This window comes from Blennius ocellaris (assembly GCF_963422515.1).
Source record: "Blennius ocellaris genome assembly, chromosome: 5".
In the NCBI taxonomy this organism is placed as follows: Eukaryota; Metazoa; Chordata; class Actinopteri; order Blenniiformes; family Blenniidae; genus Blennius; species Blennius ocellaris.
The window spans coordinates 29,417,630-29,440,778 of NC_137654.1; the positions used below are offsets into that span (position 1 = coordinate 29,417,630).

Here is a 23,149-nt window from a genome sequence, read left to right on the forward strand (position 1 = left end):
TTTTTCCCCTCCCTAACAATCGGAGGTGGAGTCAGTTCTTAGGGTCAACGTTTGGTTGAAATTGCGTGAAATTATGAGTAGCCCACCCCTTCACCTAACAAGCCCCCCCCCCCCCCCCCCCCCCTCCTCCTCCTCCCTCCCTCCCTCCCTCCTCCTTCACGTCCCCTCTCGCCTGCATCATACTGGAGACCCCGTCGAGAGGATCTTTTTTCTCTCTTATAAAGAGAAGATGCGGCTCCGCCGCGCTTGAGACGATCCGGAGGATTTACTGCGCTCCTGTCCGCGACCAACTCCTCCTCCGCGCCCGGGAGCGACTCGCCAACCGCGTCACCGGGACCGGGAGCACGTTGAAGACGTTTCACCTGCAGGGAATGACCCGGGATATTCCAGCCAGAGTGCGGGAGTCGCCTTAGCACCGTCCTCCGCTCTCCGTGCGCCGCGCCGCTCCGCGCGCCGCAAGCGGAAGAGTTCGGACTTTGCGCGTCGTCGCCTCTCGGCGCAGTTTGCGTTGCAGGTGCTTTTGGAGGAGCGTCAGGACAGATGGCTGCGCTGACGATACAGCGGACTGACAACTTTTTGCACACCTTTTTGCAGGTTTGTTATCTTCGTTGGGGATCTCGATAACTGGGGTTTTATTTCGTGCGTAAAAACGCAGAAGTTTGCATGAAGTGATGCGCCTTTTTTATTATTATTATTATTAAAATAAGAAACAATTAAATTGAAATACATTCACTTTTTCAAATGAAGAAATAGTAAATAAAAGTGAAATTATCTATAATTACTTAAATTTTTGTAACATGCGTATTTGATGTGATTTTTTCTTTTTTTTTTTAAACTTTGCATGTAACTTGCTGTGTTTGCGTCACCACCCAGGACCGGACGCCCAGCTCCTCTCCAGAGGGAGCACCGAACGCTCTGTCCTTCCTGGCCACCACCTGTAGCCAGGCCTGGCAGGTGGGAGGCTCCATGAACTCTGAGGGCTCCCAGTTCCCCTACGAAGGCACCGTCAGCTCCACATCTGGAATGTTTCAGCTCTGGAGCAACGACATGGCTCCCACCACCGCCCTCAGCACGCACCAGATGACCTTCACCGTGCCCAAGGTGCAGTTCACCGGACACATGCAGCCCAGTTTGGGTCACCACCACCACCACCATCACCACCACCATCCTCACCACCACCACCACGAACTGCCGCTCACCCCTCCGGCTGAACCTCCCTCGTCCTACTCCTTCGAGCTCTCCCCGGTGAAGGTGCTCTCCTCGCAGCCGCAGTCCGGCGGCGCCTACTACCCTCAGCACAACGGCGTGGGGCAAAACTTCCCCAGCTTTCTCCAGAACTCCTCGGCGAGGCATCATTTACCCGGCGGCCACGTGGAGGACGGCCAGCAGTGGTGGAGTCTACCCCAAACCAACGCCACCCCTTCCAACCACCCCTTCTCCCTGGGGAGGCAGCTGGTCCTGGGCCACCAGCCGCAGATCGCCGCTCTCCTCCAGGGCACGTCCAAAGGGCTGCTGAGCTCCACGCGCCGCTGCCGCCGCTGCAAGTGCCCCAACTGCCAGGCGAACGGCGGCGGGCTGGAGTTCGGGAAGAAGAGGCTCCACATCTGCCACATCCCCGAGTGCGGCAAGGTCTACAAGAAGACCTCTCACCTGAAGGCGCACCTGCGCTGGCACGCCGGGGAGAGGCCCTTCATCTGCAACTGGCTCTTCTGCGGCAAGAGCTTCACCCGGTCGGACGAGCTGCAGCGGCACCTCCGCACCCACACCGGCGAGAAGCGGTTCGGGTGCCAGCAGTGCGGCAAGCGGTTCATGAGGAGCGACCACCTCTCCAAACACGTCAAGACCCACCAGACGAGGAAGAGCCGGTCGGGGCCGCCGCCGCCGCCGCACGGCTCGGACTCGCTGCTCACCAACATCAAGAGGGAGTAGCGTCCGTCTGAGAAACACTCAGCGTGTGACTCCTCGCTGATCGTCAGAGGTTTGCACTGTAGAAGGGGGAAACGTCAAAAACTCCCCACACATCTTGTCAAAGCCCTTCTTCCGACTTACGTAAAAGTATATTTAGTGACCATGCTGAGGAAAATAAGTGTGTGCTGTTTTGATTCAACACACCTTTAAAGAAAACTTGAAGCCTTTTTTTTTTTCTGATATTGTGAGTTTTTGCTGAATTCCGTGTACTTTTCGACATACTACATGAACAGGAACTGGAAAGAAATGGACTTTATGCCTTTTCACAATTTAAAATGTATTTAAATTACAACTGAGGTAAAAATCTATTTTTCTTTTTAAAAAAAAAATAATGTTTTGGTGTAAATGTTTTATTTCATGTGAACGGAAACGCCTGACGGGAGAAAAATTCCAGGTTTTTAAGAACAAGTTGTCAATATTATGTCAAACTAATTGTATGCCTTAGTACAGCTTAAAGATGCCCTCGAAGTATTTCAATATTCTAGCTGTCTTGAAGATGTTTTGCAGTTTACAATTAGAAATTTATCCTAAAACAGATGCGAGTTGTCCGCTTCAAGCTAGAAATATTTTTGGAGACACAAACTCTTCGATCCAGGATCTCGATGTGAAGCTTCGTTGCTGCGGATTAGTAAACATTTTAAACTTTTAAATTCTCTGTAAATTATGTATAAACATCATGAACAATGTTATTGGGGTCATGGCAGCATGTGCATTTTAATAAACATTGTTCTTGGAACAATTTTCTTTTTGTTCGGCGGTGGGGGGGGGGGGGGGTGTTTCTAATAACGTTATTTTCTTACTTGTTGATGGAACGTTGGTGTAAATAAAACATCTAGAATTGTTTTTAACCCTCTAATAAATGTGTGAAGTGTGCTCCTGAAAGATCCCCACACTTTATTTCAACGATCACCCGATGGCTTGGCTGTTGCCGCCGGCTGTGAGGGAGGAAGCCGAGCGGAGGAGACCGAACACGGTGGGCCGTCCCCAGACCCTCACGCCTCAGAGCAAATACTCATCCCATTGACGGCGCTGTTTGTCTCGCCTGCTGCAATCAAGTTCACAGTCATGTGGCTTTTTAATGAGTGTTTTCTTTCTCTCGATGGCGGAGATTGAGTCAACAGATGCAACGCAGGGCGGCGGAGAGGAATTCCCTGTGAATGGGACCCCTGTTGCCGAGACCCCCTCGGTGGTGACAGGAACTCCCTTTGATTTTGCACCCTTGTGAAAGTTAATACCCCTTTCTACCCCCCCCTCCTCCTCCACCCCTCCATATATCACAGCCGTGTTACGATCGGCCTCGCTTTACTGCCCAGAATGGGGCTTTATTCAGAGGCCAGCCAACCAGATGTCTGCTCATCCAGGGGTTTCTTTCTCTTTGTTTTTAATCCTGTTTGAAGTTTCTCCAAATGGGATGCGAGAGCAAGCAGAGTGCTTTGTCCTCCTCCTGACGGTCCCACACTCAACGTCTCTAGGACTTCTATGGAAATATATCGCAACTTGTATATGGAATATTAGTTTAGGGGGATTTTAAAAGTTGTCGTGTTGAAGGTTCTATTTTATCTGTCCTATGAGTCAAACTACAAAGTGTTCAGTTACTTCATTTCACACAAACATCACAAGTTAGGCCACAATATTTAAATAAGATGTGTAGAGAAACACTAACAAACTCATGTTCCAAAAAACACTTTTATCTTTTATTTTTTTTATGTTCATTTGATATGATACAACTTGTTTCTAATCAGTCTAACATGTTGTCAACCAACCCTTCCTTGCTGTGTGTCCTTGTTTGGTTCTCTGTAGTGGTTTTCCTTTGTGTTCCATGCAACACTGCCTGAACGGTTTAAAAAAAAAAAAAAAAAGAAAGAAAAAAATACCTCACCGGTTCACATTAACTGCAGATTCTGCGAGATGCTTGTCACAACTTTCAGTTCATTATGATTTACTCTTGGTTTTGTGGGACTGGTTGTTAAGAAGCTTCAATGTCAACACTGAAATAAGAGGCCTATTGATCTTTGGTGCAGCTGTATGATCCAACTTAATTGGAAGTGAAAAGGCCTGATGAGGACCTCTACTGGCCACGGAGCCGGGGCGAGGCGACAGGGCAGCCTCCTGCTTTCTGCCTTGTAAGTAGTATTGGCAAGCCGAAGTATCGAGAGCCTGAAACACTTTAGTGTTGAGCTGCAGCGGAGGCTTTTTTTTGTTTGTTTGTTTGTTTTTTGGCACTATTGAGGAAGAGGGATCGTGCAGATTTGTCAGAATTACTCTAGTTTATGCAGCAACATGTCATCATATGCGCCTCTGCACACCTGGGTCACCTTGAGAGCGTGGCTTTCTGTTACGTAGTGCACTGTACAATTTATACTCCATGAGGGCGAAGGCGAACAGAGATTATAGAAACGGTGCACAGCCTTGACATGACAGCAGTGGATGAAAAAAAAAAAACCCCATCATATTAGTTTAAACTAATCCATTTTAAAAGGACCCCTTGTTCATAAAAGCACAAGCAACCCACTTCAGCATGTAATAAAGGCTCACGTTGCGTTGTGCCGGTCACCCGGCCAGGAGATGCGTGCAGCACTTCGGGGTCGGCACAGCAGGCCCTTTGAATGCAGACTTCTTGCAGCTCCTCTTGGGGTTTGTGCCCGAGGAGTTAAAAAAAAAAAAGTGTTCTGGAGTGACGTCACATCCACAGAGAACCTCCGGGGAGCTCCCCCTTGCCTTCTTGGTCCAGATCAAACAGTCAAACAGAATAACAGAGCGCACGGGGGGGAGGGGGGGGGGCTCCCGGCGCTGTGGCGAGGAAAGAAAGTTCTCCGCTTTCAGGTGAGCGAGGAAAGTCCATGTTCGCATCAAGCGTGAGGCCTTTTAAAGTTTCCCGTCGACACGGACGGCGGAATCGGCTGTCAGCGGGGGTCAAGCTGCAGTAACTTCACTGTGGGGCATCTGAACAAATAAGAAACGTTACCAGAGGGTAGAAGAAGAGCCACACACACACACACACACACACACACACACACACACACACACACACACACACGCACACGCACACGCACACGCACACGCACACGCACACACACACACACACACACACACACACAGCCACACACGCACGCACACTAGAGTTGTTAAACATTCAGACACATGCGTAACTCCAGTGACTGCCCCAATCAGGAATGGAATCATTGAACAAATTCCCCTTGCCTTTGATAGAGAGAATAGTACGAAATACAAACTCTCATAAAAGGTAAAAAACAAAGAAAACAAAACAAAAACAAAAACAGAAATTGTAATAACGGCGAGTTTCCACGAAGTGTCTTTTTTTAATAACGTCTCACCGGGTGCTGTTCATGTACAATGAAGGTGATTCGGGCTATGTCACCTCCCTTTGAACTGCTCTCTAAAAAGGAGCAAAGTTTTATATATATATATATATATATATATATATATATATATATATATATATATTTGCAGCCCGTCAGTCCTTCAAATATTCCTTCAGGTTCCTTCATCATCCACCAGAACGTGGCAAAGTCTCGTCTTCGCAGCTGCGGCCTTTGCTGCCCGACCACTCCAGAGTTCAAAGGTCGTCCTCGGCGAGCTGCGTCAGGTTGCTGGGCCGGCGTCCGGCCGACGGGCCCGGCGGAGGAGGCTGGCTGTCGGCGGCCTGACCCCGGCGGCAGCCCTCTCCTGCTCTCTGCTGGGGAGACGGGAGAAACGCTCAGCATCTCACTGCAATCTGCCCCCCCCCCCCCCCCCCCCCCCCCCCACACACACTTTCATCTTTCACACCAGAAGCAATATAATATATCTCCTCCCTGCTTTTGCACGACTGAGCTGTAGGGTAATTACAACAGTGAGGATATCAGTGTTTTCTTTTGTCTCACAGAAAACAGACTGGCTCATGTATGGAAAAGCATTCTGGGAGTTTGATAGGCATCTCTCTCTCTCTCTCTCTCTCTCTCTCTCTCTCTCTCTCTCTCTCTCTCTCTCTCTCTCTCTTTCTTTCTCTCTCTGACTTCCTCCTCCGTCTCGGCCTACATCCTGTTTGTTATGTGCTGAATCTGTCCAGCCTGAGTAAACAAGAGAGAGGTTGAAAACAAGGGCTAAATGCCTGTCAGGGCAGTCCCCCCCCCCCTCCAGAATAAAGGCCCGACGATGACAGAGGGAGACGCTGCTAATGCTGGAGTGAGGCTGCCAAACCGGATGGCAGCTGGCATGGCTGGTTCACCCCCCCCCCCCCGTAAAAATGTAAATGTAGTTTTTGACATAGCTCAGTGACACTCTACCTTCAAATTAAAAGTTATTGTAAAAATATTGCACTTTGTTGTCTTTGGAGAATTAAAAAACAAACAAACAAAAAAACCCAGATTATTTTTGTTCATTCCATTTTCATCCAACAGGGGGAGAAATAACTCTTCCTACCAGCCAACAGCTCTCTTCACTCTGTGTGTGTCTCAATAAATAGCAGCAATTTACTCAATTATTTTATCTTTTAATTAATTGAATGAGCACATTGGAATCCTTGTTGGACATTTTACCACGGCCGTTATTATTTCCCTTGCGACTCGTTTCCCGCAGCTCGTTTTGTTTCCCCCCCCCCCCCCCCACAATCCCGAATCGTCGAATAACAAACCACTCGGCGACTGTCGGTGTGGAACTCTTTCTTGTCGTCTTTCAAGCGGGTTACCTGTGCACTCTGCGCGGCCGGCGTGTAGAGGCCGTTGGAAACGGCTGGACAGCTGTGCTGCTCGGTGAAGGCCAGCTGGACGTGCGACGGGGATACAGTGTGGGGGTCAGCGGGGCGCGGCTGGACAGCGGCGGGCTGCGGGTGAGAGCGGCTCGGTTAAGTCTCACCCACACACACACACACACACACACACAACTGTTGTGCCACTGCGACGGCGCAGGAGAAACTGAAGGGGGGGGGGGGGGGCCTCACATCTCTGAGCGAGCAGCTCTCGCCGGATCCTTGCCCGGCGCCCTGGCTGGGCAGGTAGAGGGCCGGCAGGGAGGTGTTGTGGGAGTGCAGGGAGGGCAGCTTATGGCGGTCGATGGAGGCGGAGGAGTGCGGCCGCAGGGCGGAGGCAGCAGACAGAGGAGGCCTCATGCTGCGGCCCAAACTGTTGGACTTGCTCTCCCTGCGCTGGTACTCGATCGGCGACTGTAAGGCTGAAGCACACAGGGGAAGTGGAGACGCCTCACCCATCTGAATGTCGCCAAACTGTTCAGTTTATACGTTCAGCAGAATGTAAATCTTTACATTACACGTAGGTTAGTGGCAAATAACACGATATCTGGCAATTATTTTGTCCGTTTTAAATCTAATAAAGCCAATAATGTAATAATGTAATAATATAGTTGAGCCACTGTCACAATAACAATTTGTTAGTAAGCGAATCAGCTACTACATTCAAAATGTATTCAATGCAGCCAATATTTTGATAATATATGAATACAAATGCATTTCGTGGCTTTTTAAAAAAAGCTTTTTTTCTTATTAATAAAAATATCATTCATTCATTGAGGATTTGTTTTTGAGTAATTTGGAAAGTGCTTTATCAAATGTATTGTTCTTGTTCTTGTTCTTCTTCTTCTTATTAGTTATTTTTATGCATACATACTTACAACTGTCTCTGAACTATCATTGTAAACATTTTTGCAGTTTTATTGCATTTTCTGGTAAGTTGTGAGGTTTTTGGCTTCATTACTTTCAAAATGGTCCAAATTATTATGTTACTGGCCGTTTTGGTTGCGACACACATCGATGTAGTAATTAACTTGTTTTATATCATTATACTGTATGTGTAGATACTAATGAAGTAGTACGTTGTACGTTGGACCAGAATTCAAACCTCATTACAGGTAAAGTGACACAGAAAAGATAAGTGTTTTAAAATGTATATTGAGGAAGTTAAAGTATCACCACTCTGTCTGTTACAGTCACATACTGTGTTCAATGCGTGGATTTTAGATCAGAACTATAATACTGATTACACGTTGTCTTGTTCTTGTCATGAAAAATAGATTTTTAGATATTATTCCTGTCAAAGCGAGCTTTCACGCGAAGACTAAATGCACTATGACTACATTTCTGCTGCAGCCCGCGGTTTGTGCGAGCACACAGCAGAGTCAATATCTGGACAATATGAAACACGATGTATGGCTTTAGGAGACACGGCGTCTCCTCCGGAGCTCAGCCGGGACTTACCGTTGAGGAAATTGCGCTGGCTTTCCAAGATCTGGACCACGTCGTTGACCCAGGCCCTGCAGATGTCGGCGGACGAGGCCAGCAGCTGGAAGCGCACCACGCTGCCGTCGGGGTTACGGGAGGTCAGGACGAAGCGAGCGTCGTCGCCGTCCAGGCCGGGCTCTACCCCGAGGCAGCTCACCTGGAACGCATCAGGACGTAAGCGACTCCCCCCCCCCACACCCACACCCGAGGGCGAGGGGAGCTCATGGCTGTCGCGACATGAAAAGCCTGCGAAAGAAGTCGTCCTCGCCGTGGGATTACATAACGGGCTGAAACGTGGTGCAAATCTTTTGTGTGACTCATAAACCGCCGAGGTGCGTGGTGCGTTCCTCATTTTAGTTCCGCTTAAAAGCATCCCGGGAGGCTTACGGCGGAGCTCGGGAGGAGAGGGGGGGGTTTAGCGGCTCCCACCTTGATGCTGTTTTTGAAGGTGTATCCGGGGAGCGAGAAGCCTTTCTTGCGGTCGATGGGCTCGCTGAAGATGACCAGCTGCTCAAACAGAAAGATGCGTCGCTCTTTGGCCCGAGACAGGAAGCTGCTGTCCTGCTCGGTGACGGTGAAGGTGTCCTGCTGAAGCAGCTTGCCCTGGGCCGTGATCTTCCCCTGGGGGCGCAATGACGAGAACCAACAAACAAACAAACAAACAGAGGGAAAGTGGTTACACAGCTGTTTTCAGGAGCTGCGTTGTTGGCACGAGGAAGGTTCAAGGGAGGGGGGAGGAGGAATGAAAACAGACTTAAATGTACCTCGAAGCCTTGTAGTCGTCCCACATTCATCATGTCATTGCATCGTTTTGGCACAAAGCACATCACTTCTACTGCTTTCTGGAGGGGAAAAAAACCAAACGTCTGTTTTTTAATCATGCAACATTTCTCATTCGTACAATTTTTGCCTAAACTTTCACAACTCGTACATGAAAAATGGGTGAAAATATCAGAACGTTTTCCAACACAATACTAAGAATAATACAAGTTTTAGTCTTTGCACTGTTGTTTGTGACATTCATGATATGAACACCGAAAGCGCCTCAAACAGCAAAATGTCTTGGTTTCTCACACATAAAGAAGATGAGATTTACTTTAATATAATTAATTCAAGGAAAATAAATTATATATAATCTTGCATATAATCCATATAAATAAACAAAATGAACAAATCTATATTTTTTGGAATATACATAAACACAACATAAATCTATATCCAATGCACACACACACCTATCTTGACATGTAAACTTACGTAAATGCAAAAGGACATGCACATTTAACTGCAGTGGCCTGGAAGTGCAAAACACTACCAAATACAACAAACACTTACAAATTCACCACAACACAATGGAAACAAACAAAAAAATAGCAATCTACCAAATAGTTTTCTCTTGTATTTTTAAGTATTTTCTCTATTTGGGAGTGAAATATATGTTATCTTGTTTTCTATATGAGATTTATACCTTCACTGTTTTAATAACTGACCTGTTGTTTAAATAAGCTGCAAAACTGAAAGATCTTTGTCGACCCTTCATCCATGGAGACACTTACCTCCAGCTCCTCCGTGTCCATCCCAGCTTTGGTGTAATACTTTAGGAAGTCCTGTTGAAAGAAACACAGCGTGACCACAGAGCGCCCCGGGTTTACCGCAAAAGCAAAGGAGACGACATTTAACGGGAAATGAACTCATCTTTCGCTTGCGTGCCAAAGGGCACAGTCTTTGAATTCGGGCCACATTTTTATACCAGTAATGTCATTTTATGACTATCGTCAAAGGCCCTTTAAGCATTTTGTTTTTTAGCTCCAAATGAGAAGCGAGTCTCATGCTCGACTCGCCTTCTTCCTCGCTGCAGGGAAAGTGGCCCGAAGAGGCAATACACCCCGTGTGTCGTCTGTGTTTATGCACAGACGGATGTGTGTGTTGTTGCTGCATGTTTACAGCCTGATAGCAGGACCTGCTGTGTGTCTGACAGCTGCTCGGCGTGTGTGTGTGTGTGTTTGTGTGTGGGTGCTGGTGTTGATCAACAGCACGGCAGCGCCCCGCTGTTCACCTTCAGCAGTAGCTGGTACTTCATAATCCTCTGGACGGGTTTGATGAGCAGGTCGTTGAGCTGCAGCCGGTGGCCCAGCTGCTGCCGGAGCTCCTGACAGCAGAGACGGATACGACAACCAGTCAACATGACAGCCGCGGCAAGCGACGCGGCGGCGGATGGCCCATTTAAGCCCTCGAAGAACAATAAAGCGCCGGGATTACACTGCGTGTGTGTTTGCCTCGTGTTTGCTGTCACTTTGAATAAACTGATTACAGTCTGAATAATAAATGGCTGCTCAAAAGCCCATCAACAAGGCCATGTATAATATATAGTACAGGCACAATGAGACACTCATGCATACTCGATGTCTCATTGGGAACGGATTTGATTGGCAGGTGACTGCTGGAGGGACCAAACCTATAATAAGAACGATATTATGTTGGGCTGAAGCAGATTATATATATCAATGACATCAGGAAAAGGTAAAAAAAAAAAAAAAAAAAAAAAAGTGATTTACCTCAAAATATGTCTCAATATACTCTGATACGATGTGTTCCGACTTGGGCTTGTTCTGACAGTAAACGACGTACATGTGCAGACGCCTCTCCTGCAACACAAGCCAGACAAACAGATTAGACGCAAGCAGCAAAAGACAATAGTTCGGTAACAGGACCTTAACTGTGAGGGGGGGGGGGAGCCCCTGTACATGCTTTATGAAGAAATTAAAATGCTACTGACAGTGAGCAAAAAAACCAAAAAACAATCGATGTGCTGCTCCGGCTCTCTTTGTGATGAAAGCGGAGCAAAATTGAACCTTTGAAGTTGAAACTCGACTAATTGGCAATGGGAGTGGCAGATGTGGCAGAATCCTAATGGAGTTACATGTGGACGCACATCAGGTTATGTATAATTCACCCAGGTGACCCCCGGTGTAACCGGAGCCTCTCGGAGCCATAAAGCCGTCCCTGGCAACGGGCCGGATGGCTCGGTAACCTTGAGAACAGGAGGCTACGCCGCCTGAATATGAACGTCGGGTGACAAAACGGAGGGCTGAAATGCGAGGGAGCGTTTTTGTTTTTGTTAGTTTGTTTGTTTTATGTATCTCCGCCAGCGTTTGGGTTCGTGTACACGCGTTTATACACTGCGCGCGTGTGTGTGTGTGTGTGTGTGTGTGTGTGTGTGTGTGTGTGTGTGTGTGTGTGTGTGTGTGTGTAAGCACACATGTTGCACATTGGTGACACGGCTCTTGTTAAAAGCGGATTTAGCATTCTGCTTTTCATTAAAGCCGTGTTCCCAGCCTGCTTGTTTTCACAGTTTGACACCAAGCCCAGATTTAGTTACAAGTTTTCTTACCCCCCCCCCCCCCCCCCCCCACCCCACCCCCTCCCACACACACACACACACACACACACACAGGCTTTTTTAAGTTGATCATCCAGTGAGCTGAGACTGATTGAATTGTTTAAAGAAAACGAACATCGAGAAGAGAGACAGAGAGACATTTAACTTAATGATGTTCAAACAAAAAGCGAGGCCAAGTTGGTCAAATTACCCATCGTGTTCCACTGCATGTGCCGCCACTTAGCTAATGTACAAAAATCTAATTTATCTCCCCGTTTAAGTCTTGTGACCTGAAACTGGCTCCGGCTCTATTCAAGTTCAAAGGATGGAAGATTTAACAGTAAATCTTTACTTCAATAATCTTTTTTTTCTTTTTTTTTCTTTTTGTCATGTACATTTAGGTCACTGTTCTGGCTGGAAAAAAGGTTTCATATCGAAGACCTTTTGCTCAGGATTTGACATCCGTCGTCTTTCCCTGAATGTTTTCCCCCCCCTGGCGTTTCCTGACCGACTGCGCGGTCAGACTCGTGCATTCAGTCGTGTGCACTGCTGTGAAAACAGCCGGGACGGAGACGTATCAGTTACAGGGAAGAGGAAGGAGAGAGGCTGGCAGCTGTGAGAGAAGGAAAGAGGTACGGTAAAGGATAAACAGGAGCCCTGCGTGTTTTCTTAACGCTTTTTTTCTTCTTCTTTTTTTTTTTTTTTTAAACTCTCACTCCAAACAGCTCAAGGAAGCAGACCCAGACGCCGCCACTGGGGTGTGTGTGTGTGTGTGTGTGTGTGTGTGTGTGTGTGTGTGTGTGTGTGTGTGTGTGTGTGTGTGTGTGTGTGTGTGTGTGTGTGTGTGTGCGTATGTTCTTGTTTTTATCTCCTTATGGGGTCACTATAGCTTTTGGTGCGTCAAAGTAGTGGGGACTAAAAAAAAAAAATTTCAAACAAGAGAAGAAATAGAAGGAACTCCGTGTTCCACTATGTCATATGTCATTCAAACTTGTGTGTGTATTTGCACCGTGGCGTTGTACTCACATGTTTAATGAAGAGCTGAGCCAGCCTCTCAGGCTCTGCCAAACACTTCTCCAGCTCTCCCAGGAAGTAGCTGCACACACACACACACACACACACACACACACACACACACACACACACACACACACACACACACACACACACACACACACACACACACACACACACACACACACACACGGGTCACATTTGCCTCCAGACTTAAAACTGCTCGCTTCGAATTAAAAAAAAAATGCACGCTTTTAATCTCCTCAGTCAGTGACTTACTCTTTATGCCAGTCAAATATTTGGTGGATGTTTCCAAAAACAATCTTGTCTTTTCCCTTCATGTCCTCCGGCATCCCTTTGGAGCTCATCGATGCCATGTAGCCCTGCGTGGGGAAAAAAGACAAAGCCGGAGACGTCTGCTTACAACGAATACCTAAAAAAAACGCTCCGACACGCCAGTGAAAAATACATTGCCCGTGACTGCAGCAATCAAACACAAATTATTATTGAGCGTTCGTCAATTTTCAGATGGCAACAGTTCCGTCCTGAACCCGAAATAACTGAAGCTTTTTCTCGAGATAATAACTCAAAAATCTGCTTGGGGCTCAAGTCGACGGGATGGAAACACACCGGAGTGTGCGGTAAAGTGGAGGAACGGTGATGAGGAGGATTTAGAGCTTTCCCTGACAGACGACTAAAGTTTCCTCTTTCTCTGTCAGAGCAGATTGTGAGGTTTACCTGCACTATGAGTCCCAGGTCTGCCACGTAGTGCTTTTCCGTCTCAATAAGCTCCTGCAGTACATACCTGTGAAAACATAATCGAGGAGAAGATTAGTCCCAGAGTTATGCAGGAACACGTCACAGTTTGCTGCTATTTAAAAGAGTTTAGTGGGGGGGGGGGGGGACAACTTTATTATTTGATTTAATTACCTACATTCAAAGCATTGGGAGCAGTTTCAAATAAATACTACCATTGTTTTTGGTACCTTGCAATTTTTGTCATGCAGTGAATCAGCTGATGGAGGAAAATGTGACAGCTTGATGCATATTTAACACTTTGGATGGAGTTTTGCTTTTCATGATAATGACTTAATGACTGACATATGTGAGAAAGTAATTTGGTTTGAGGGATATGTGAAGTTTGCATGTTCTTCCCCGTGCACGTGTGGGCTGTGCAGGATCGACTCCGACTCACCGTCAACTGGAAGAAAGCAGTTGGCCAATATAAAATAGCTGTTTGGGATCATTTAAGTGCTAAAAACATAGAAGCTCCAACAAATCATCAGCACATTCAGAGATTACAATTTCAAATAATGAAGTTTTTTAATCAATTCTCAGCGAAAACTATAAGATTCCCATCTCGTCTCTCTTTGTTTTCAGATAAATGACCCGGCTCTTACTTTGTTTATAGCGTCTTCGCCCCGTGTCTACTTTCAGCCTAACATCTCGTGTTTTCCCGCATTGTGCAGCCGCCGAAGTGTTCGATAAATCATGAGGCGAGTAAAAGTAAGAGCTTTATTTTCCATTTGAGCGCAGCAACCTGCCTCGCAGGCCGGGTTTGACAGCACACATTTGTCTTGTCACAGTAGGCAAAGCACCAGTAATCACATTAACAATGGCTCGTTTATTTTCGAGAGTCCCGGGAAAACGCGGGCGATTCAGGCCGAACCAGCGCACACAATGGCAAACCAGCGCAGGTCGAAGGCCACCGTTCTGGAAAATCTGTGAGTTTTTTTGTTTTTTTGTTTTCCCGAAGGAGACTTACTTTTCTGCAATAGAATCGTGGACCAAAGTATTTTTTTTTTTACATGAAATACTGGAGCACTGAGCCCCCGGGGTTTGGTCATTTGGTTTGCTGTGAAATAAGCATGTAAGCTCCGCGGTGATGAAACACGTACATGCTTTTCTCTAAGGCACTCCTCCTCTCCTCCTCAGTGTCAGCTGCAGAGGACCATTGGCTGGACGTGTCGTCCAACAAGACCGAGCCGCTGTCATCGGGCTGGACACCGGTGGACTGAGTGTCCTGAGGGGACAGACGGACAAACAGGCAAGGCAGACAGACAGTTTTATCGGAGGTCCGGTGCCAGTAATGCGGATCATGCCAAGGAATAAAGTAAACAAAGCGAGATAAAGAGCAGGAGAGAGATGGTAATGATGCAGGTTGCCAAGGTGACCGGGGATCGCAGCGAGACACGGCGAACAGAGATTGAATGATAAAAAGATCTGATTCACAAAGTTGCCGTTAATGATCCAAGCTGTGCCACATAAATGAAAGACAATGAGTCAGAGGGGCTTCAGGCTTCTCGAAGACCACTCAAAAAGCTATAATTGTTTTTGTTTTTTTATTTTAATGACATTTTGGACTTTCTCCACAATGTCCCATGTCCAATATGTAATTTTGTGTTTTCCTAATCGAGGCAGGCAGACATGCATCTTTTGTTGTTTTATGTTTTGTGACACGACGACACCAACATTTTCCAGTGCCGCCTTACATGCGGGATAAACCGAAGGTTACGCTGATCGAATCGATTGTGTTCATGGGTTGCATACATGACCTCCTTTTCATAGCTTTTTCCTGGAATTGATATCACTTCCTGTGGGGGGATTTTGGTGCAAAAATAGTCATTGTGCACACCGCAACAAAGGCTGCACGCAGTGAAACCGTGTCTGACTCAATGGATACATGCTTCAACATCTGCACATGATCTGCATGTTTGCGTAACCCAGTATTTTCGCCTCTGTGAAGACACGCTTGTCCCCTTTTTATGGTCATAACCTTACTCTCTACAATATGTCTGCACAGACCGGTTGCGGAGCGCTGTCTCTATTTTTAGGCATGGTCTTTGTTTCATTTGTGCTGTTTTCACTCGGACCGGCCTCTGTAAACATGTAGGGGCTGTCATCTGTCTCCGCCTTAATCCGTGTGTTTCCTTGCCCTGGTCAAGCAGAACCTCCACACCTTAAACACATACACAGACCTGAACACACCACAGACATGTACCTAATCCCTCAGACTCTCCTGGACAAATAAATACATGGCTGGGTAGATGCATTTAAAAAGAAAAAAAAGCAAATGGAAAAAAACTTTCTTCGCTTCGTCTCTTGAGATTAACTTGCTCACCTGCCGCCTCGCTGGGAAAACCACTGAGGTCCACAGGCACTGACTTCAGGAGTGTGTGTGCGTGTGTGTGTGTGTGTGTGTGTGAGAGAGAGAGAGAGAGATAGAATGGAAGTGACGAAGCAGAGCAGAGAGACAGAGAGGCTCCATAAAGACCCTCGCTCCCCCGGCTCGTCTTGCCCCGCTCGGAGAGCTCCGGCCTGGCTGACAGGTCTCCCCGGCTCCCTGATCATTTCCAGATGAGCTGTGGCAAAGCCCACATGAAAAATTCCCCCATGTCTCCCTCTGTTGTAAGTTTTGTTTTTCTATCCAGAAGCTTTTAAAAAAAAAAAACAACAAAAAAAAAAAACACTGACAGCATTTTGGGGATTAGCTGATAAAAAAAACACAGTAATTTGAAAGACCTGTCGTGAAAAATGTCTCCTAAATAAGTAAAGACACTGTAGTTTAAAATGTAGTAGTCAAAGCATAGCTTTCTTGAAGGTTAGAATTATATATATATATTTAAATACATGTTTTACTGATCTATTCATAGTTTATATTTTGTCTTTAGTTGAAGCAACTCTGGAGCCATTCACATAAATTCCTAATTCTATTTGTGTCTTGTTACAGTATTTTATAATAATTGGGGTTGATAAGGTTACGGTTTGGACACTTTCCGAGTAATACATTTGTCATAAGCAGTAATAAATGTCGTCACATGAGGAAGAACTGCTATCTTTCTTTATTTCAACATCATAAATTATCCCTGAATGACCGCGATGATACTCGTGGATAAAATGTCATGTTTAAACTGTTTCTGCCAAATGTGGCGTCTTAAAAGGAATTACGTGAACAAGTATGAGTACAGTTCAATAAATGAAAGGCATGTTTCGAGTGCAGAAAACTCTAAATCAGCAGCCTGAGTCGTAGAAAAGAGCCATTCGGCAGAAACATAGAACGTGTGGTTTGTCTTGTTGTGGACACTACAGCTTGTTTAATCGACAGACTGTTCTTCTGCACTGTGCTGTGAAGAATAGCATCAAAATACAGTTTACAACTAAGGGAGAAAATTCTCATTTGTTTGTGTGAAAACTTCCACCCGGAGCTCTCGTGTTTCTTTCACAGTGTAGGTGGAGTGATCTTTCATTGTCTTTCAACTCTTTCCTATTTCTCTCCAGGCATGTCCTTTTGAACATTAGTGATGAGTCACAGGTCACTGTCACACGCTGCCCGCAGGTCCTCCGGTGCAATAATCTGCTCCGAGAGACTTTTTGTACTCGTTCGTACCTCTTAGTACGCTTCCAGTATATTTATATTACAAGGAAATTTACTATTTTTCCCTGTCATTAAGAAGCAGGAGAGTTTTAGTTACTTCCAGATCTGGCTCGAGGCTCACACACACATACACACACACACAAAGAACAATGATGTCACGTCACATCCCTCCCAGGCTGGGACCTCACTGAATTTATTACAGCTCTCCTTTCATCAACTTTCTCTTTAAACCCTGAGCTACTCCTTGTTTATCCTTCATAGGGTTTTAACATCTAACACTCGAACAGTGAATGGAATAAATGAATGGAAGGACAGACGGAGAGACGGACAGATGGTGGAAAAACAAAACAGAAAACAGGCGTCAAAGTCAACAAGTTCAAGAGTACGTGCTCTCCTGGCAGTACCTGAGCGTTTGGCAGAGACGTGCAGCCAATCAGCGAGTCCGTTATGAAGCTGGGAGACTGTAGCGTCGCTGGTGACAGGTCCTCAGGGCTTGCCAGGCCATCTTTCCACTCCTGGAACACACACACACACACACACAATACATGTACCCTGTCACATATCAACCTGTTACGTCAAATCTCTGTGACATGCAAGGAGACAAACAGCGAGATTCCCAGAACAGGGTGACACGAGATTTCTGCCGGCAGAGTGAGAACTTCCACCGAACGCGACACTTCCTCCGCCGTGGATCAACAACGTCAAGCTGTTGCTCCAATTAAGTTCCTGAGCTCGGCAAACTAAACAAGCCACGGTCAGGATGTTTGCGCAGCGTGTATTTATATGATGAGGTTCCACATGTTTACCTCAGAACCAGTCCGAAGGGCTCGCGACGAGTTTGAGTGAGGAGACAAAAGTGTGAGAACAAGAAAAAGCAGCTCATGGAACCTCGTTTGGTGAGTTCATACAATAAAAATAAAAAAAATGTTTTTTTTTATTTATATTTGCTTCTCACCAGTTCTCTGTGGGTGACAGGTAGGATGGTGAAAGGCTCGTCCAGCCTCGGCGGACTGTTCAGATCTTGACTGTGGCTGTGGGACGGAAGAGAAGGAGGCTTGTCGTCCAGCTTGCGGACCTGGCGCTCCCCCTTGGCCACGGATCCGACGCTGAGCTTGCGGACGGGGTTTGTGAGCCACTTCTTCAAGGTGCTGACGGAGCGCCTGGATCCCGGGGAGCTCGGGGCCGAGCTGCCCGAGGCCTGCGGGGGCAGAGACGCCACGGAGGTGGAGATGCTGCCCTCGCTGCCTGCTGCCGAGTACGAGTCTGCGGAAGGAGGAGGACAAGGGAGGCTGTGGGTTAAATGCGCCACAGCGCTGAACTCAACTTCCCATTGAAGAAATCCACGTACTTTTAACCAAACCGCAAAATAGAATTTATTTTATTTTTTTGGCCTCGAGCCAACAGCGGGTGAGGGTGAGAGTGTGGGTGTGTGAGAGGCGGCGAACGACTGGAGGCAGAAGACGTGTCAACACACCAGGACGAAAACAGTAATGAGAGGAAATCAAAGCAAAGAGTCCCAATGTATAAATAGCCGTTCTCTTCAAACGCAGCTGTGTGGCCACGCCGTAAAAGACACACACCGTTCTGTTGGTGTTTTATTTCTTTATTTCTTTTCATACACTGAACTGTGCATCGTGTCATCGTCACTTGACAGCAGAGGACACACAGCAGAGGTCAGGCTGGCTGACATCTGATGAGGAACACTGCAGGTCAGCTGGTGCTTGGTGATGTCAGGAAGACATGGGGGGGGGGGGGGGGGGGGGCTGAGCCTGGAGCGGACATCCACTCTATCCCTTTGTAGATGGAGGGGACAGCTTTACCCAGGACGGTTTGTTGTTTTTCTGTATTGTCCTCTGTGTTAATCCTCCCTCTTCCTCCCGCCTTCCTCAGTCCTGAACTCTCCGCCCGAGCCGGTGAGCATGAAGCGTTTATCTGTTCAGCTTTATATTAGTCATGCCTCCCATCCATTTTCACGCCGTGGACCTCTAACCCCCGATCACCCCTTTCCTACAGATGGAGAAACACTTTCTCCTGCTGGGGTTCACAGCCGTGGCTTATTGTCGTCAAACTGGAGACCGAATCAGACCGATTCAAGGACTGAGTACCATACATCTCGTCTTCTGAGGAAAATACTGCAGTTTGTGAGACGTCAACGATGACCTGGTTTCACTGCTCTTTATATGAGCCACAGAGGAAGATCTTATCAAAGTTTTAAGCATTAAGAACTAGACCGCAGAAGAAAATGGTCCGTTTTGTGAGCGCCCCAGCTTCAAAAGCAAACTCTGAATAAATTCACCATCTATTCAATATTCTTAGTAATTTAACAGTTCAGACAACTCATTTTCAAACTCATACTAAACACATTTTCAAGAGTGTCCTGGCCAGGACAAGCAGCAGTACTGCATTAAAGTGTCAGACGAAACGGGCAATACGATTTGTTCCAGGAGAAATTCTACCAAACATTTTGTGGTTCAGCGTCTTTTTGTTGTTCATATTTTACACTTTTTCTCCCCTCAAGCATTATGCACTCACGTCTGTGATTTCTGGTCAGAATCCTCCTCATGTCCTATTTTCCCCACCATCCACTTAAAAGGCGGGACAAAACAAGGGCGTCTGAGGTCTGACTGGGCGAACTGAGGAGCGACGCAAACAACGCACACAGGGTACGAAGGAGACGAGCGACCGCAGCCCGCGGGCAAGAGACAGAAACTATTTGGTTCTCAAAATGCATCTGAAAGCCATTGTATTTACGAGGCACAAAAAGCAAAGCGTACACCATCTGCGATGGCCCCTGCAGTCACAGAGAAGAAAAAGGATGTGGAAATGATGGCGAGCACATGTGAAGCCGCGCGAACGCCCCGGTTCTTCCAGACCTCTAACAAGGCCCAGACGCAGGGGTTCGTGTTTTTTTTTTTTTTTTTTTCTTTCCCAGTGATCTTTGCTTCAGTTTCAGTCGGGTCACCGATCAGAGGTCAAAGTGCAGAGATACAGCCACTAACAGCGTCGCTAACTATCTCCAGACATCAGTCGGGGTACAAAAAAAAAAAACACCCCAAGATGGGTAACCTGGAAGTAATTAGAAGTGAGAGGAAACTTTGCTCCGTGAATAAATGACACTGTCAGTCGTGCAGATTCACAGAGTGCGTCGTGTTTTTTCCGCTGTGGAAAGTTTAACTACTAACTACTGCTTCACCACAACACTGAGGAAACCGTTCCGGGTGGAGATGGTGCTCGAGCTTCCTCTCGGAGGAACTTGCCTCCGTCCTCCCCCGAACGGTTCCGGATGAGAGGAGCCGGTACTGTGAGACACCGGCAGAGAAGGAACAGGGGAAACGCTGCTTCCCACGCTCTCCTTGACTCGCCACACGCTGACAGAGCCCCCCCCCCCCCCCGTGACGCCCATCTGCATAACAGCACCGCAAAGGAACGATTACCCCGGCTGATTCCGTTAATTCAACCTGACCATTGTTTATGTGCTCACGGTAATTAACAGCTGAAGGCACTGGGCTGCAGGGCCGCGTTAAGCTGGACCCTGATCGGCGGTGATCAGTTAATGCCGGGCTTTCACCAGTCGCCCACTCGCTGTCTGGAAATGCCGGGTGGCTGCCGGGATGGGAGCCTCGTCCAAAACTACTGTGTAGCGTTAGCGCCAAGTGTCTATCTGCTGCAAAGTAGGTCCAGATTTCCTCTTTCATGCTGCTCATCTCGCAACGCTGACATCTGATCGCGCTCGTCAAGGATAGAGGGCAACTCAGGAGAGCCTGATCACCTTACAGTGTTTGTGTTTGTATATGATAACACATTTTCCTATGTTTGTGGCTTGTGAATGTTTTCCATATTTTATTTAACCAATGACTCTTCAATGGCTTTATCTATAACGAGCTGTTTCGTCGAACCAAAAATCCACTTTATTCACTTTACTTAACAAACGAAGGTGTTTTACAACTTCTTAGACTTTAGTTAATTATATTTGGGTGGGTGGGTACAGTCACTGTAGTAGAATATACTGTAACTCAGACGACACAAAGAAGTTTTCCCAGGGTTGAACTGATCAATTTTGATCGAGGTCGGGCGGTTGTTTCCCTTTAGAAGTCGATTTATTTTGTTGTTGTTGTGTTTGTTAAAGAGCCGACATATTATGACTGGAGGCAATAAATGCAACCCCCCCCCCACATCTAATGCATAAATACTCTAGGTTCGATACATAGATGGGTGGATAGATAGATAGATAGATAGATAGATAGATAGATAGATAGATAGATAGATAGATAGATAGATAGATAGATAGATAGATAGATAGATAGATAGATAGATAGATAGATAGATAGATAGATAGATAGATAGATAGATAGATAGATAGATAGATAGATAGATAGATAGATAGATAGATAGATAGATAGATAGATAGATAGATAGATAGATAGACAGATGGTTGTGGATTTCCTGACCCGTCATATTTAAAAGACTGAACGAGAGAGAAGGAAAAGTATTTCCTGTACGAGCCTGACTGACGTGGATGGATCTGCTAAGTGTCCAGTACAAGAAGAATGCTCCGACTTCTCTTTATTGATCAGTTGTTGAGTGAGTGCTGCTGAGTCAACAGTCCGGGGCTAAAAGCGTCGGCTGTAATGGAGCGAACTTGTTCGCAGCCGCCTGTCCATCCCGCGGCCTCTCGGGACGACGCAGGCATTACTGGACTCCGCAGACAGCGATGCAGGTGTACCCACAGAGGAGCCGTCTCCAGATCGCGCCCCCCCCCCCCCCGTCATCCAGACTTCAAGTGTCATCTGTCTCTCGAGGTAACAGCGCAGGGCAAATTGGATTCAAGCATCCCGTTGACGCACGGCGGCAGACGCGACCAAAGTCCAGCTGAGTCCTGGAGGCTCTTAAAGCCGCCAGTCAGCGAGCCTCCACCTCGCAGCGAGACGCACCGGGACACAAGCACCAGACGCCTGCCTGCGTCACCACTAACAGCCCACTAACACACACACACACACACACAGCGCCACGCTTATCTCCTTCATGCCGCCTCTCCCATTCACCGCCCTCTCCACCTCCCGCCTCTCCAGCACTCGCCCGGGTGGTATATTACATTTCACCCACTCAGAGGAAATGGACACGCTTCCCATCAACTCGCACGACCTGGATTGCACTCAGGTGCTCGGATGTTGCAAAACTCAAAAGACCTGAGAGACGAGACGGCACTTAGTACATCTGACCGGAAGCGGGCCCGTCGTACGTCTCAAGATGTTTCGCAGCGTTTAAAATTCCACTTAAAATTCACCGGCTGTGATCCTCGGTGGAGGTAAAGATGTTGTTCTGCTTCAAACTTTATTGGGTTTTTTTTTTTTTTACTCTTTCTTTTTCTCCGATATTCCAGAGTTGGCCTCAGGCTGGTTGACGTGTGTTGTTTGTGCTGCACCTGATTTATAAAATCTGGCATTTGGCTTTTTTCTTTTTTCCGTTTCTCTCCTGTCGTCCACTTCAGCTTCCTCTTCGTCTTAACTCACCCTCTGCTACAACACGTCCTTATGTACTCTGCAGATCTGTGCACTGCGGTGTTGTGTTTTTTTTTTGCACAGAGCGGCCGGGTCCTGCTCTGGGATTAAGAGGACTCGCTGCTCCCTCCTCTGATGCAACGCCTTCCCCCACATCCACATCGCCCCCGAGCTGCTGAGACCAGCACAAGCTCCAAAAGCAGCTAGCAGAAAGAAAAGACAAATCACTTCTTATCTTTCACTTTCGAAGCAGAATCCACAAACCTTTTTTAGAGATTTTTTTCCTATTTCATTTAATAGATTTCCCTGCTTTATCTCGTCTTTGCATCGTGGTTATTTCAGCCACTTTAGCTGTTTAACTATTTATATCCTGTTTCTATTTCCCTTTTTTCCTCTACATATCTTCCTTATTCTTTTCCTGAAGATAAAACCTATGTACAAGCAATTCTAATCATTTCAGTTTAACCATATTTACTGTATGTCTTTATCTGAGTAGTTGTAACTATTTTATACACTTTATTTTGGCCAATTCTGGCTCTTTAACCTCGATTTAGCTCTTTTTAGCCAAGATTAAACCATTTTGGAAAAATCGGTGTGGTATGCAAATAAAACAAAGACATATGCATAATGTTCATTTTACAAAAAATTTCCCAGGAGCCACGACGGAGATGCCGAGGAGTCGC

General features: G+C 46.7%; 2 protein-coding genes across 3 annotated transcripts in view; one reads left to right on the forward strand and one right to left on the reverse strand.

Annotated features, from left to right (window-relative positions):
* Positions 1-487: 487 nt before the first annotated feature.
* sp5l (Sp5 transcription factor-like) lies at positions 488-1,929 on the forward strand (the record flags this gene model as incomplete). Its single annotated transcript, XM_080496515.1, has 2 exons — positions 488-594; positions 874-1,929. Exons 1-2 carry the CDS (start codon positions 541-543, stop codon positions 1,927-1,929), a joined length of 1,110 nt encoding a protein of 369 aa, XP_080352641.1. The 5' UTR covers positions 488-540.
* Positions 1,930-5,402: 3,473 nt separating this feature from the next.
* The window catches only part of arhgef25a (Rho guanine nucleotide exchange factor (GEF) 25a), a 29,559-nt gene continuing 11,812 nt past the window's right edge, over positions 5,403-23,149 (reverse strand). Inside the window, exons 2-16 of one of the 2 annotated variants that reach the window (XM_080497020.1) lie at positions 17,924-18,231; positions 17,373-17,483; positions 14,492-14,616; positions 13,332-13,398; positions 12,873-12,976; positions 12,606-12,675; positions 10,756-10,845; positions 10,257-10,349; positions 9,757-9,807; positions 8,965-9,042; positions 8,630-8,821; positions 8,177-8,357; positions 6,908-7,137; positions 6,656-6,790; positions 5,403-5,662 (exon numbers count right to left, since the gene is read on the reverse strand). In XM_080497020.1, the coding sequence (XP_080353146.1) occupies positions 5,546-5,662; positions 6,656-6,790; positions 6,908-7,137; positions 8,177-8,357; positions 8,630-8,821; positions 8,965-9,042; positions 9,757-9,807; positions 10,257-10,349; positions 10,756-10,845; positions 12,606-12,675; positions 12,873-12,976; positions 13,332-13,398; positions 14,492-14,616; positions 17,373-17,483; positions 17,924-18,231 (1,952 nt within the window). In that variant the 3' untranslated portion in view covers positions 5,403-5,545. Of the gene's footprint in view, positions 5,666-6,655; positions 6,791-6,907; positions 7,138-8,176; positions 8,358-8,629; positions 8,822-8,964; positions 9,043-9,756; positions 9,808-10,256; positions 10,350-10,755; positions 10,846-12,605; positions 12,676-12,872; positions 12,977-13,331; positions 13,399-14,491; positions 14,617-17,372; positions 17,484-17,923; positions 18,232-23,149 lie in introns of both variants that reach the window. The other variant, XM_080497019.1, reaches the window with a different exon arrangement.